Source organism: Cornus florida, unplaced genomic scaffold, assembly GCF_030987335.1.
Source record: "Cornus florida cultivar Cherokee Brave unplaced genomic scaffold, ASM3098733v1 CherokeeBrave_3.0.0_Hap2_Chr04, whole genome shotgun sequence".
Classification (NCBI taxonomy): Eukaryota; Viridiplantae; Streptophyta; class Magnoliopsida; order Cornales; family Cornaceae; genus Cornus; species Cornus florida.
Window position 1 is genome coordinate 14211622 of NW_026775574.1, and position 17297 is coordinate 14228918.

Consider the following 17297-nt stretch of genomic DNA (forward strand, 5'->3'; position numbering starts at 1 on the left):
TTCTGTGACATCCATCAAACATGAAGTTTCACTGGAAGCATAAAATAAAGACTTGAACTTTTATGAAGTTTCATATTGACTACAAAATGCCAGTACATAGAAATGTCATACCAAAATTCCAAATAAAATTTCTATTACAAAAACTTAAATCTTCGTAATCCAAAACCATTCGATGTTTTCACAAGCGATTAAAGGTTCCCAACCATCGGAAAGAAGAGCCTATTATCACACACAATTTCTTTACCATAATTAAATGCAAAACCACCATTAAACAACTCATCAAGACTTGAACTGCATATGAATACTATCAATTAATAATTCAAACCATATCAACCATCGTTGGACAAAACTATGAACATAATAAGCTCAAAAAATACATAGTCAAATGGTAAAGCACAACAATGCCCATCTTCATTGAGGCCCCAAGTGTTCAAATGCGTCAAATCTCAACAAGCATCACAATGTTGGATGAATCCCAATAAACATAATCACATAAATCCAGCAGTGAAACATGCAATTTCCCACAAACTTCAACTTCGAACAGCACAACCTAACTCTCAATTAAACACATCAATATAATACAAGTAACCCAATCAATCAATGGTGTACCCTCATCTCCGAAAAAAAAAGTAACAATCTTTCAAAATTGATAAGAGTCAAAATCGTATCAGTCAAAGCAATGAAACATAGCTATACTAGAATATAAAAAGGGTACTTTTGGCAACATAATAACCAAATAAGAAGGCCTAAGCATATGAGAGATTGAAGTTTTGTTTAAAAGAATAAACAAATTAGAAAGCCCAAGAGTGAAAGTGTCAACCGAACATAGAAAGAGTGAGACTGTGAGACCAACGAGGAAGCCCTAGTTACAGAAACGACAGACAAATACATGTCAATTATACCTTCTTCTTCTCTCTCTTCTCCTCTACTCCTCTCTTCTCATCTTTGTACTTCCCTCTCCCCGTATAGTTCTCCTCTCTGTCCTTGTTTTTTTGGCCTCTGTTTTTTATCCCTTTTCTTCTTTTACACTCGCTCTCATCTCATCTACTTCTCTCTCTTCATTTACTTCTTTTGTCTCAACATCCTTTTTTCCTTTGTGCTCCGTTTTATGGTTCTTGAATGCTTATACGGTTGATGGATTTACATTTTTATATTTGATATAAATTTTTAGAATATTAATACAATTTATGAGATGTTAATGCTTTTATGGTAGTTTAAAATTTCAATTGTGCGCCTCACTTCACTCTTGCACCTAGGTTCCGAAGGACCTCTAGCGCCTTGGTGCGCCTTGATCCATTAATAATGCATGCATACAATTGAGGTCTAGGTATCAGATTCCATTCGGTATCATAAACGAACTTGTTACAAAGTACAAGTACAAAAACGATGTAATGTTTTCAAGAGCAAGGTTTATTCTCTAAAGATTTATAAGTTGATTCTGCTACGCCACGTGCATAGTTCTAAACATGGTGGGGAATCTATTATGATACACACACACACACACACATATCATAACAATAATAAAAACAAAATTGACAGCATAGGTTGCTTAGTTTACATATGATTTAGAATACCAGGAAACATTAGGCTAAACTTCTGGACCACATAATTTCCAGTACGAGAAGTAGACGTATGAGAGATGCAAGAAATGGAAACAAGACGTGCGTCCAACCATTTTTACTCCATAAAATCTATGCCAACAAATTTCAACGTGTTTTTTATCAGATCATCCATAACTGGGACTAAACAAATTGGTGAACACTACATGCATGTTTCCCTCAAACACTAATCCTCCTTGCACAATGGGTTTCCATGTCATTGTTATGCACCATTTTCACAAACTCCTTTATAAAAAAGGCAAGAAGGTACTGATAAAGTAATTTGAGAAATGAAGATTTATTTCCAAGCAAATCTTTGAATTTATGATGCACCTTGAAAGGCCAGTTTGAAAATCTAACTAAAGAAGAATAGGAAATTACAGAAGAAGAAACTATGAGGCTAAGACCTCATACTTCAGAATCCATGAAAAAGGAAAGCAGACATCATTGAGAATTCTAAGAAGCAAAAGGAAATCCTGAAGTTCTGATTGCAATTTCAACAAAGATAAGGATTTCAAAAACAGGCTGCTTGTGAAGAGAACAAATAATTCAGAAGTGGTGCAGACCAAACAATTGAAAATCCATATAATTACTTGAATTGGGTATTAGATTAAACAGGTAGTGGACAGAAATGTAGGCCATAGAAAATTAAATAAGATGTAGAAGATTAAAACAGATGATTCTAATACTGAGAGAGAGGTATCTCCTAACCTTTTCAATCATGGGATTTGGGAATTTCACTTAGGACAGACCAACTATCTAGTGGACAATGACTAATCTCACAATCAAACAAGGGATAAACCAAAGTACCCTTCAAACAATTTATCCCGTCCACCAACCTTTATTTGCAGTATAATTGATATTTTCATGAGAAATCCTCACTGTTCATTCCCGCATCTTCACAAACATACTCGATACAAGGTTTCCCATTCTCTTTATCATCCAGTAATAATATTATGACTTATTAAAAGGAGAGGAAAATGTTCCTTTTTCTCTTACGATTCGTACATTGGAGAGTTAGCAAAATAATTTGCAATAGAGGTGCCAAGACTTGGACTTGTTTACTTTATATTAACTAAATAGAGATACTAAAGTTTAGGAGCATTCAATCCAATATATACTAATAATTTGGAAAATAAATGCTGAATTTGGAAAGGAAATAACATCAAAATAACTTACTTCACTCTGTCAAAATTAAGACCCATTCCTTTACCACCATCTTGACCTGTATAAACCAAACACATTCAAGACAATTTTAATAATGTTAGAAATCAAACACCCTCTGTAGCATTTCTGCTAAAACTGATTACATGAGAAGTGAGAACAATACTTTGAGACTTTTACAATTTAAGCAGTTTAATTTGACAAAATAGTTATCCCCTCAACTAATCCAATGACTAATATTAGAAGAAAAAATTCTTTTTTTCCAAACAGTAATAACTTAACATTTGAAACATTTACCCTTATTTTCCAACATTTTCTAAGCAACAAAGCAAATAATAAAAGGGTAAAAATGGCCGTGATAGAAGCCAAGAAAATGGGCTGCTAGAACCCACAACTGGCAGCCAAAATTTTATTTTCTTTTCGTTTCTAAGCAACCAAACACAAGGAATAAGAGAAACAGATGGTACCTGGTAATGGTAATGGGGTGTAGTAAACCAAAACTTCCAAGTGCTTGCCATCTCTGGGAGATCTGCTATTGGCAGCCATAACTCGATAAAACGGCTTGTTTTTGCATCCCAACCTCGATGATCTGATTCTCACCACCAATTTTTCTGGTTTTTCGCTTCGAGAATGAAAATAGACACCGCCAACACACGCGTCTCTGGATGGAGAGACGATGGCAAACTGGTAATTACCAGAGTAGCCTAATGAATGGCAAACTCGAAAAATTCCCTTTTTATTTATTTTTGGGGTAAACCTATTCGTTGTTAAATAAACGAGCCCAACTCAAACTGTTTTTAAGACTCGCATTCTGCATACGTTAGTTTTTGAGATACAAAGTCTTTAAATTATTAATAAAGAAACCTAAATATATTGCTCACTACATTTGATCAGTTCATTTCTTATTTGAGTTCATGATTTAATCAACATCATTGCAAAGGAAAAGAAGATCACGATAAATCCCTCAAAACCCAATCCTGCAAACCTAATGAATGATCACAACAGCTTGATGTGCAGCAATGGCGTGCTCCAAGTGAGCGCATTGAGCACGAAGCGATTTTCGTCTCTCTTCAATGGCTGCAAGGTGGCCTTGAGCCTGCCTATACTCTCTGGATCTTTTTGTTGCAACTCTGCGGACATGGCAGCAAAGGTAAGCCTGCTCTCGCCTGGAGTTGGCCAAGGTCGCCACCTCAGGAATATTTGTTTGGGCCTGAATAACCACCTCCCTGACGGAGAGTGGAGAAGGCCAGCAAGTGTATCGCGGGATGGACCGCCCCCAGACCAGCAGTCCTGGCAAGCCCTTACTCCATCAACTACAACGCCGTCACCCAGGCGTGGCGCCGAAAGCCCCAAACAGTGTTAAGGTTAGGGTTAGCCGGCTTCACATGCCCTCATTACCATGCATAGCATATAGGGTTTACTTATGCTCCATGATATCTCCTATATAAACCCCTCTGTACACTTGTATTATTCATTCAATGCAAAATACATTTTCACATATTCTAACATAATATGATTTTGAACGTTAAACATGACTTAGACATGTGAATTTCTAGTTTACAAATAAGTGGGATTTCTGATTTTCAGTTTTTACTTTTGGTATAGCATTGTGTTCATGGAACTGAAAATTGACCTATTGTTAGCTCAAATAAGATAGTCTATTGGATTAATAAATAAAAAACACTTTGAATTCTATCTATTACTTGACAATAGAAAGTTTTACTTTAAACAAAGATGTCAATAATGAAGAAATATATTGATAAAAAGAATATAAAAACTCTTTTTCCATTCCATAAAACCAAACACCAAAAAATGTCATCACATACATAGGGAAAAGCTTAACCCTTGAAGAGCTCGTTTACATGAATAGAAAAAATCTCCTATACAAATATGTATATATATATACGCAGAATTGAAAAGTGACAAGAAAACCTTAACAACTGCAAGGAAGACCTCTGCAACTCCTCTACCGATAGACCAAAGTTACTTTGCTCTCAATCGATCACCAAATTCCTTCCTTTACAAACCAATTCTCCCAAAACGATCATCAAATACATTACTTTAAAAACCCATTCTCCCAAAATCATCCACAAGATCAAGAATGTCATCGGTTGAATCGGTGCACTGAGAACCGATCGATAGTTGTTGGGTGTCGAAAGATTGGTTCAAACATGCCCAGGAAAGTTGCATGGCCAAGAAGATGGTGAGGCGGGGCTCTAGCCACGATAAATCGAGACCGACGATCTTGAACTCCGCGATGGCGTAGCAAGCAAACTGAATGTATTCAGCACACAATCGTCGTGCCCTCCATGTCTTCACCACAGAAGATAGAAAAACCACCATATCCTCCAGCAACTTGGCTTCGACCCCGACTGGATTTGGAATAAAGCGGGAAAAGGTCTCTGGATGAAGACTCCAAAGCTTGTCGAGACAAGGAACATTCCGAAACTTGCACAGGTAGCCACGCCACTCAACCAGGTCATTTGGGCTAGGGGGAGTCGAATTGGAAGGGAAAGACGTCATTTGGGCTAGGGTTTATGCGAGTGGAGGACTTGGAGGCGAATGAATAGAAGATGATGAATAAGGAAAGAAGATATAGCGTATATATAACCCTAAACCCTACTCTTCGAAATTAGAATTGAAAAAGGAATTATATAATATTTTACTGTATTTAGATAAGGAAAGTATGTAAAAAGAGTATTTTAGTAATTTAAGTACTAATTAATAATCAAATCTTGTCAAAAAAAATTTCAATATTTTTAAGATTTGCCTACCGGAATCTCGTCAAAGCCCTAACTTATCACCCGCTAACTACGCAGTAAAATATAAAAACGGCTAAAATAATAAAATCTCCTTATTATTTTCAAAAATTACAAATAACTCTTTTAATTAATAAAAAAATTCGAAACTAATAAAAATAATAAAATCTCCTTATTATTTTCAGAAATTACAAAAGACTCTTTTAATTAATAAAAAAATCTCGAAACAAATAAGACTATCACGTTCTGCTTTTTTGGTGACATAACAACTAAATTATTACAAATTGATAAAAATAACCTTTAGAGTATAATATTAATTTAAAATTTAAATGTCATTTTTTTAAGGGTGAATTACAAAAAAAACCCCTCAACTTTCACATGTTAGCAGAAAACCCCCTTTATAAATTATTTTAGCAAAAAAAAACCCCTCAACTATCATGAGAGGGTATTTAAACTGATGTTTGTTTAAGGGTTTATATTTTGAACGAAAATACCCCTTAAACACATACCCTCAGTTTGTTTGTTTGTTTTGTTTTTTTTTTTTTTTTTTTTTCCTTCTCCCTAACCTCTCAATCTCCTCCATCCCACCATTGCCTTCAAAACCCACCACATAACATTGAGACTTCGATTTTAATGAATTATGCTCCTAAACAGTTCATGAATGGATCAAAGGTGGTTTCACTAGTTAATAAACCATCTAATTTAAACTAAATAATTGAGAATTCAAAAGGAATTTTTGATGGGCAAACTTAAAACCTAGGGGGAAACAATCTATCAGTAATTCATCAAAAATCCCAAATCATCCTTAATTATGCCTCTACCTACAATAAATCCAAGATTATTGTTTCAAAGATCCAATTCGTTGAAACTCTTTTTCCTTTAGATTTCATCCTATTTTTCTCTCCTCTCACTTGGCTTCAATTATCAATTATATATATAAACTGTGGAATATATATATTTCATCCTGTTTAAGGTGGGTTGTGGTGGCGATGGTGGGATGGAGGAGATTGAAAGGTTAGAGAGAGAGAGTAGAAAAAAAAAAAAAAAAAAAAAAGAGGGTAACTATTTAAGGGGTATTTTCGTCCAAAACATAACCCCTTAAACAAATATCAGTTAAAATACGCCCTCATTATAGTTGAGGGGTTTTTTTTTTGCTAAAACAATTCATAAAGGGAGTTTTCTGCTAACAGGTGAAAGTCGAGGGTTTTTTTTTTGCAATTTGCCCTTTTTTTAATTGACAATTATGTCTTTCATGGGTCCCCCACAGAAATCAAATTTTTCATTAATAATTTTTTTTTTTTCCACACCTTTTTGTTCAAGATATATACATATATATATATGGGGGAAAGTTTATCCTCATATTTTTGGGACATAGGTACTCTTAAAATATATTTCTATGTGATTTACATAAGGGTTATTTGAGTCAAATGATAATTTTATTTTTTTTATTTTTATTTTTTATTTTTTTTTATCTCGTCTCCGTATTAAGGCACTCCATCACTAGGATCTTCTATGCACAGAACCATTTGGATCGCCCGCGTATAGCACCGCCACCATCCCCATCCTATTTCCACCACCACCTGCAAATTTAAAATCACTACTACCATATTCGGTGGCACCAACACCACCATAATTGTCAAATTTTTTCAATTTTTATAAGATTTTTCTATATACTATCTCGTTAAAACCCAACTTATTTATTAGCCATAGCTAATTAGAATATAAAAAGAGCTAAAATCAGAAAATTCCCCTATTATTTCCAAAAATCACAAATAACTCCCTCAATTAATAAAAAAATCTCGAAACTAATTAAAAATATCTTTTTGCCCCTTTTTCATGACATAACCACTAAATTATTGTAAATTGACAAAAATGACCTTCAGAGTATACTATTAATTTAAAATTTAGGGATTATTACATATAAATGGGGTTAGAGTTTCATATTTACCAAGAGGCTGAGTCAAAGTCTCATATTTCTTAAAAATGAGGTTGACTAAATTGATGACATGGCACATGAATTATTACTGTTTAAAACTTGTGGTGCCTAAAATGCCCTTCTCACTATTCCAGCACATTTACCTTATTGCCCCCGTTTAATTTAGTCACTCAACTCTAAAGCATTGTTGCCCTAAAATACACAGTCACAAATCCAGCGAAGCAAGCCTAGGCAAACACAGCATCACCGAACATGGAACCCTAACCCTCCCTCATCTCATTCGTGAAGAGCCCTTAAGAGCCCTCTCTCTCTCTCCCCCCATCTCTGTAACAGGATTGAAGCGTAGCCGTTGAGCCCTAACCCTCATTCAAGCCCTCTCTCTTTCCCCCTCTGTAACAGCAAAGCACTTCTCCACGTCTAACCGTCGTTGGTGCGCCCTCTCTGTAACCCAGCAAAGCACTTCTCCACTTCTGCCATTCATTTATTGTTGTTCTAGTAATATGGTAAGTACTCTCTCCCTCTTAACACACACACGTTTATATTTTAGATGATTATGGTCCTGATTTAGTGTTATAATTTTTTTTTTTTTTTTTTTTTCCAATTGGATGTCTGATTTTCATGTAGGTTATGTTTATATATATTCTCCTCTTATAATTTCTATTATGCAATCATATATATATAATTTCTATTCTGCAATCAAGATTGTTGTTGCTCTGTTTGTTGTATATGTTTGAAATGTGCGTAACAAAATGTTGCTCTCTTGTGCGTGACAAAATTAATTTTTAAAACTCAGTTTTATCCCACCAACAAAGGCAAAATTTTCATAAAGTAGATACTTAATTAATCAAATGTTTTTTTTTTTTTTTTTTATTTTTCTTCTTCTTCTTTTGTAATTAGGTTTGCTTGTTTTTGAAGAGTTCATGCTTTCTTTATACGTTGACTGAACTGAAATCCCAAATGTTATCCTACAATCTTTCCACTAGCATGGGTTTTCATACTTAAAATACTCGGAATTTGCTGAAGAAAACATAATTAAACAGGATAAAAAACAAATTTCCATGCATGTCCTTTGTTACCTGCTGAATTTTTTTTTATAGAACATTAATCTGATCTTAAAACTTAAACATTGTACTGTTAATGCCTACCTGTGTATAGTAGAGATTCAATGTCCCTAAATCCAAATAATTCATGTTCTTTAAATTTACTAGGACCATGTGGAAGCAAGTGGCAGTACGTGTGGTGCCTACAGGCTTTTTGTTGGATTTCACTAGTTAGCTAACTAGCTTGTGCCAAGGTAACAAGCTTAAATCCTATCTTCATAAGTCATTTGCTCTGGAGACCTTATGATACAATCAATGAATGTAAACTGTAAAGAGGCATGCATGTGATAGTCTTTGGGTAGGGACACTTGTTATCAAATGTTTGTGAAATCTACATTCCCATTTGCATTTGCTTAGTAAAAGAATTGTTTAAGATTACTAGTATTGGTTCTACAATATTAAATTAAAAACAAGTTTTTCATACATACTATATTTGTTGTGGTTTAGTGGTTGAAATGTAATTAAATATAAAATTTGAGTTTGGTTCAATTAAATGAAAATGCTTTATAATAATTTCATGATTAATATCTTGGGTGTTAAGAATCACTAATAAAGATTTTAGTTCTCAATATAAAACAAAAGGGAAGAAGCTACTCTGTTTGTGCCTTATAGATGAAGTAACAAATCTTCATGGTTATGCTATGATTTGTGCCTTAGCTTACAAGGTTGGAAGTCTTTGGTAAATGTTTTCACTAGGGAAACATAGCATTTTAGAGCATGTCAGTGATGGCCTTGGTGTCTGATAATTACCAACATTTAAATAAATTAGATAAATAATTCTTTTTAGTAGACTGATTGAATATGTTAACATTTTTAAACGATTAAAAAATTTAGTCTAAGATATTGCCATGCAATGACCAGAAATGGAAAAGATTTCTTCACCATCTGTTCATGAAATTTGAATGGTTTTAAACAACAAATTTCTAGATATGCTTACAAGTTCCCCCCGCGCCCCCCCCCCCCCCCCCCCCAACCGGTGAAGAGTGCAAGCTGCTTTATACCTAAGCCCAAATTCAGTTGAAAATACAAGACACGAACAATAATGGGAAAACTGTTATATGACCTTTACGTCTAAATTGTATTTACGGGAAAAGAAAGAGAGAATGAAAGAAAGAAGTAAATTTCGATCAAAATTCTGTCCAAGACTGATGCTTTGGAAGTTATTTAGTTTCTAACGAGATGAAAAAGAGAAAATATAAAGCAGTAGGTAGTTATCTAAACACCAGTTATATAAATAATAATAAATAAATAAATTAAGTACTTATTCAGTTTTATCAAAAGGGATGCAGAAAAACTCCTCCGAAGATAAACATATTGTCATAAAACAAGACATAGCATTGGTAATACTAATACCTCTTCGGGCGTTGATTCTCTTCTTGAATAGCCGAATTGGGTCATAACCCTCCAAACACGCCGCATAAATAATTATCCTGACATTGAAATTCAAGCAATTTTCAACCCATCAAAGAACCAAAACAAATAGCCCGAACTTTCTATATATATACACACACAGAAAAACAAAAATTGGTAAGAGGGGGACATAGAAGGTGATCTCTCTGGCGGCTCTGGGGCTGCAAAACCTGCCACTCTCGTCAATTCTGGGCAGCATTTCTCTGGGAGATGAGAGAGAGTTTGCCGATTTTTTAAGAACTTCCCCAACAGCCGTGAGAGCTGAAGAAGTGCAAAGAGGAGAGCTTAATAGAGAAATTAAGCTTTCTGAGAATTAGGTTTTGAGTAGCATTCTCTATACCAGATCAGAATATGACACCTCTTTGCATTATTTGGAATCAAAGTAGAAATAGAAGTTAGAACTAAATTGAAGAGTAACATTACTTTTTGTATAAATTGAAGAGTAACACTACTTTTTTATCTAATATATTCTACACCCGTGCATATATATAAATATATTGTGGAACATACATATTAAATTGATGACTTAATATGAATGCCACAATTAAACACACTACCTTAGGGGGGGTATTCCCAAAGTTTCTCATTTTATCTGTTCGATTTTCTAATAATAGATAATAAATAATCTCCTATTGTGTACAGAATCACAACACTTACTCCAAAAACATATTATATATATATATATATATATATATATATATATATATATATATATATAATATTGTGAGTTGAGTTGAGAATTTCACTTGATAGAGCTTTGATGTCAAATAAATAAAGAAAGACAGGTTTCATAAATGAGGAGTGAAGAGGTTGAGGGAACACTGACAATATTTCTTTGTATTTTGCTCTGTTTTGAAAAGGCTACATGAGAGAGCTCTCTCTCTCTCTTTGAGGTGGATCTGATTTTTTTGGTCCAAAACTCTGGCACTACAATCAAACCAAAGACACCACCTTTATGTGAAGGTGAATACGGATACTACATGTCTTTGCACTAGGAAAGGAATCAAAATCAAAATCAAAATCAAAATCAAAACAGCTAATGGGTGATTTAAAGTTTTCAATGGGAAACAGATAAGTGTAGTACTACTAAAGTCTGTTTTAAGAGAAAAGCCTTCAAACATGGTAGAGTTTATAGATTTTTGTGGGGATTGCCTTATTAAATCTGCCTATGCTCTTTTAGCTGCATTATATATATTTCTCGCAATCGAGATATACATGGTTTTACCCCACTAATTCTCGGAGCTCCCAAAGAATTATTTGTACTCATGAAAGCGTAGTCTCAAAGAATTATTTGTACTTATGAGGAATCTAATTTTAAATCTGGTGCTTCATGTACTTTTATTTTTTGATTTTCAATTGTATCCAAACATCTTATTTTTTTATATTTCCATTAAAATGGTATCTCTCTTTGATTTTGGATCATGTGTGTGATTATGAAATTATGTGTTGATTTGTAAGGTTGCTTTCAGCTTTGGACAAAAATAAAATGAAATGCTCTTTGAATTATCGACTCTCAATTAACTATGTTGGCAGCCTATTGCAATCGATTAGAGTGATTAATAAATTCTTAAAATTTTGTTTCTTGTGAGGGAGGGTCTAATTTTGTAATTTTGCTTTAATGGTATTTGATAGTAACAGAAAAATTCAGTAAGTTAATATTTATATTTGGTTTTATACTAAGTCGCATAAAGTGGTAGATAGAGCGCAAAAGCAACAAAATTAAATTACAAACAAATCGTGAGAATGGGAGCTAGATTTACACCTGTTAAAAAGAATTGTATGACCTAGATTTTAACACAAACACACTTGTCATAGGCTAGCTACACCTATTGTAACTTCTGCGGCTAGCTATTGGTCACTGTTCTTGTTTGTTTGAGTGTGTTTGGATCATAAAAAAACAAACATATTTCAGCCACTACATGAATAGCTTCCCAATGAGATTGAGGAAAAACTTCAAGACAAAATGGCTGAGCTAAATCTAGTTTATGATTATGTTAAGTGCTGTTAGGAGGAGATTGAAACAGCACTGGACCGTCAATAAGCACATCAATCTTAAGAATCATAGTGTGAACTATACTCTAATACAGGTCCATAGAACACGTGTGCCATTAGGGGAGAGAAAACCCTAACGTACCTCGATTTGGAAGGAGAAAGAGAAGGAATGAGAGAAATGGTATAATAATACTTGTTTAACCTTCCAAACAAAAAACCTTTAGGAGTCATCCAAACCAACATGAATTTGTTCTAATTTTTACAAGAGTTAGGCTGAAATATTTAAACATAACACGACTTTGTCATATATATGTATGTTTATACATGATTTTAACACACACACACTGGCCATAAGCCTAAATACCACACATTAACTAGTACATAATGGAACACATACACAAAACTAGTAGTAATCATGATGCAACTAATAAGCTCCATATGATCAAAGTAGTTTCACGGCTTATTTATCATTAAGCAGTAGTTGCCATGGACTGATATAGATATATATTCAAAGCATATAATTTTAAATTTTTAAGCTCATTACATCAACAAACTATCAAGACTTTCATTTTATTTTTGTCCAAATCTGAAAGCAACCTTACAAATCAACACATAATTTAATAACCACACGCATGATCCAAAATCAAAGAGAGATACCATTTTAATGGAAATATCAAAATTTAGTTAAAACCATTAATACTGACCATGGTTATATCCATTTGAAATTTTAAATTCACATTGTCAGTTATAACCAATACACACCACAATATTGGTCGATAGCTATGAGTAGTATCAATTCACTCCGTTAGAAAATAATATCTATGTAAAATCAGCTATATCTGTATCTTCCTACAAAAAGAGTCAGACTAAATCAGCTATATCTGTATTCAAGCTATATATTCAAGGCTCTTTGATGACTGCAGACTAAATCCTCAGCAGAACGTAGGAATTTAGGAGTTAAAATTCAAAGCCACCAACACATAGGTAGTCCAATTAGTTTTTATGTATAATTAATTATTATAACTCAATTTAGATCAAGAATTATTCAAGATTGTTGCCTCTTTCTCAAATGGCATGTAGAGTATACCTCTGTGTAATATGTCTTTAGGCATCTACGCACATGATAGAATTATGCAAAAGCTAGCAAACTCTATGAATGAGGCTTTTTTAATATATGTATTTAGCATTAATTTATAAAAAAAATGTATTTAGTATTAATTTATTATTCCAACATTCCCTTGTACTTGTCTCCCCCATTTTCAAGACTTACACATATAATATTTGTGTGTGAAAAATATTCAACACTCTGCTCTCTCTCTATTTAACTCTCAATTTTTTTATTTTCAATCTATATTGTCCCATTTAACTCTCTATTCATCTCATAATCTCCCTCATCTTGTATATATGTTTGTTGTACACATAGTGATACAATTATCTAGTAATCAATGGCATTGATTTTGTGGTTGTATTTTGATTTGAAAAAGGTCTGTAGTGTGTGTTTAGGAAAAGTTTAATCTTGACACCGCCTATCCCTATTGAGGGAATTAGTAGTGTTTCGGTGTAAATAGATCTCTAAATTACATTATATAATTATGATATTTAATTGTTTTATATTTCATTTTTTTTTGAACTTCATATTTAGTTTTTTTTTTTAAACTAATGAGTCAATTTTCGAAGCAGTTGGACAAATGGATGAGAGACAAATTATATGTTATTGTCGATTTGATGGGAAAATTGACAAAAATGAGAATGGGGAAATTATATACATCGGCGGTGTCACAGACCCTTTTATGATAACAACAACAACAACATACGAATCATTTATAAATGAGTTACAACAACGTTCATCTTCAAACATGAGTGGTAAAGTCATATATTATACCACCGAATCTAACAAGAATGAACTTTTGAGGATGACGGGAGAATCTGGATTTAGAGTGATGCTTCTAGTGAGTGGTCCCATGCTAAATGTGTATATGGAAGATGCAGAGCCTGTAATTGCATCATGCACAATTCCTACTGATCATAGTGAGAGGTAAGACACATATATTTAAAGTAATACATTGATGTATGCGCTGCATAGGTTATGTGATTTTTAATATACCTTTTTATCCACTTGTAGACAATTTGTTGAAGCCACATCGCCAATTGGTCTTCTACAAAGTGTTGCGTCAACGTCTTCATTTCCTCCGATAAATGCGCATCGGGATTCTTTCCGACACATTGATGACATTCTTTGCGTGGATCAGCTTTTTGACAGCCCAAATGATTTCAAAGATGCACTCGTTTTGTTTGGTCTTCGTAATCATTTTCGGTTCAAGTACTTGGACAATAGTAGAAAATATTATAGAGTTGTGTGCGAGGTTAATAATTGTCCATGGAAATTATCAGCTGGTTGTGAAGGAAGTGGTGATATAGTGAGAATCAAGCGGTTTAATAATGTTCACACTCACACTGCTCAAGACATTTCAGATTATAAAGCCATTTTTTGGTCGAAGGAAATGGGTCGAGCTATTGTGAACAAGGTTAGGGACAATCCTAAATGCACCCCCAAGACTATTTCCACAGACATAAACGGTGAATTTTCTGCTAAAATGACTTACATGCAATCGTGGAGAGCTAAGGAGTGTGCACGTCATATCATTGAGGGAAATCCCAAGGATAGCTATATTTTAGTCCCGTGGTTGTGTGAACGAATAGCAGAATATATTCCTGGGACAATTACATCGTGGGAGTGCACGGATGATAGGAGATTTAAGCGAGTGTTTGTAGCTTATGGGTGCTCCATACGAGGTTTCATCAACTATTGCAGGCCCATGTTAGCAATCGATGCTTGCCACTTGAGTGGCAATTATAAAGGAACAATGCTTGGTGCAACGGGGTTCGATGCGAATGATGGCTTGTGGCCTTTGGCGTATGCTGTTGTTTCTTCTGAGAATGATGATGATTGGCATTGGTTCTTGAGCAAGGTGAAAGAGATTCTAGATGGTCGCATTGTGACAATCTTAACCGACAGGCATCCGAGCCTAATAAGTTGTATTAGAGATATTTTTGGCTCCCAGTACCACTCATGGTGTCTTCGTCACCTAACGGCGAATTTTTCTACATCCATTCTTGGGAGACAAAGTTTAGGATTGAGGGCTTCGGGTAAAGAGCATGCGAAAAAATTACTCGATAAAATTGCATATGCTCGAACTGTAGATGAGTATAAGAATGCATTGGCTGCCATGCGGGTATTTCGAGGGGAGTTATGCGATTGGGTTTTGGCGAATTCACCTGAACATTGGTCAAATGCTATGTTTACTTCCAAGCGTTGGGATAAATTATACACCAATCAAGCAGAGTCCTTCAATGCATGGGTGAAAGAAGAGAGGGTTTTTTCAATCACAAGGTTGATGGATACACACATGCAAAGACTCAGCAAATTTTTATACCAAAAGAGTTTGGACGTTCAGAAGTGGACTATCCCGGTTGGGGATCGTATTGAGGAGAAAATAAAAAAAGAGCAAGAGTTAGCTCTTGGTTTTCAGTCGATGCGTGTTTCGCCTACTGAGTGTACAATATATGATCGAGACAGAAAACCATTCAGGGTGGTATTTGGCAGTGAAAATTCTTGTAGTTGTTTGAAGTGGACCATGAGTGGGATTCCTTGTTCGCATGCATGCTATGCCATCCATGAATTATCTTTAAATATTTATGAGATGGTTGATCCATGGTTTAGGGTTGAAACACAACAAAAACTATGTGAACATCTCATGTCTTCTGTCCCCATGCATGATATGCCGAATGCAGCTGCTGTTGCTGCTGCTGACGGTGAAGGTGCTTCCCATCTTAGGCCTCCTGCGGTAACACGTCCCCCTGGACGACCTCGTATTAAACGAATCGAATCACAATTTCAAAATGTAAGGTCGTTACACTGTTCGCGATGCGGCGAGAATGGTCATAATGGTCGAAAGTGCAAGGCTCCTATACCTGGATAGAATAGTTATATAATTGCTAATTCTAGTGGAGTTATTTTGTAAGGTGTTAAGGCCTTAAATATGGAATTATTTTGTAATTACTATTAATTCCTTGGAGCTCCCCTACTGCATTAGTATAACTATGTTGTGATAGTATTTCTAACTTATTTAGAAAACATTTCTAAGTATGATGTAACTTATTCTAAGTTGAATCTGTATTATTCGTCTGGTGGTTTATTTTGGTATTGAAATTATTTTCCTGGGTCCTCGTATGAGTCTCATGTGGAGTGTTATTTAAAAATCATAGATGTGTGAGTTTTCTGGCAGCTGGAGGGTCGTGAAAGCAAGGAGGTTATGGGATTATGTGACAATGGACGGGCTTACATGTTACATGCTTACGGAAGGCTAGGAAAATAACATCATATTAAAGTCATTATGACTTGTTTCCTCACTATTAATTCCTTGGAGCTCCCCTACTGCATTATGACTGTTATTTCAACCACAATTTACCTCGTGAGTCTCTCTCTTCCTCACTTTCTTTGTGTCTCAAAAATTATATGAACATTGTGTTTACATTATCAACATTGTTTGACAGATGAGGCTGAATGGATAAATCAGTACAAAGGAAGAGTGTTCAGTTTAAACGACAAGCCTGTGGTGCATAAAATTTGGCTGCCGAATGAGGAATGCCCCAGATTGGCAATGTCTAGAGCCTTTGGGGACTACTTTATTAAGGATTTTGGACTTATATCCATCCCTGAAGTGAGGTGTTGTCACATATAACCAGCAGAGACCAATTTGTTGTGTTGCGAACCGATGAGGTATGTATGGCACTTTTTGGTATTTATCACTTGTTCTTTTTTATACAATGACAAAGAAAAAGACTTGTTTGTTTCTCTATTAAATGTCCAAAAGATCACGTGAACGAATACGTTTCAAACTCACGAGCATAATTGACAATAATCACTTCAAATTATGTGATATCAGTTATTATTAATGAGTTTACAGGTTTTTGTTTTGGCTCAAATTGATTGGATTTTGAAATTAGTATGGATTTTTGAAGTTAATCTTAACATGCTGTGATCCTTGTTTTGTAAGCAGAATTCTTCCTATCTCTTCCTTCAAACCTTATTTAATCGGTAAGAAAATTTATTGATTTAAATTGATAGAAGAAAAATTGTGTGTTTAAGCTTCCAATGGACTTGGTTTCATGCAAATTGTTTGAGAATTTCTTTTTTATTGATTTTTCAAAGTGAAGTATGTATTTCTGGGAAAAATTGTTTCAAATAGATTTTTGGGCTTCCTTCTGATTTTTTGTTGTCCAAATTGTCCAATCATGTTTGATAGAATAAAAAAATAAATAAACAATAATAAAAAGG

General features: G+C 34.4%; 1 protein-coding gene across 1 annotated transcript; it reads left to right on the forward strand.

Moving 5' to 3' along the window:
• Window positions 1–13647: 13647 nt before the first annotated feature.
• Window positions 13648–15939, forward strand: LOC132304745 (uncharacterized). The gene is made up of 2 exons (XM_059802469.1): window positions 13648–13994; window positions 14082–15939. The coding sequence occupies exons 1-2, from the start codon at window positions 13648–13650 to the stop codon at window positions 15937–15939; spliced, it is 2205 nt and encodes a 734-aa protein (XP_059658452.1).
• Window positions 15940–17297: the final 1358 nt, after the last annotated feature.

What these genes read in the sequence shown, in the direction of transcription:
- LOC132304745 (XM_059802469.1), top strand. Translation starts at nt 13,648, where the DNA reads ATGGATGAGAGACAAATTATATGTTATTGTCGATTTGATGGGAAAATT. An exon ending in CCTACTGATCATAGTGAGAG is followed by an intron (nt 13,995 to 14,081) that starts GTAAGACACATA and finishes ATCCACTTGTAG; the next exon opens with ACAATTTGTTGAAGCCACAT.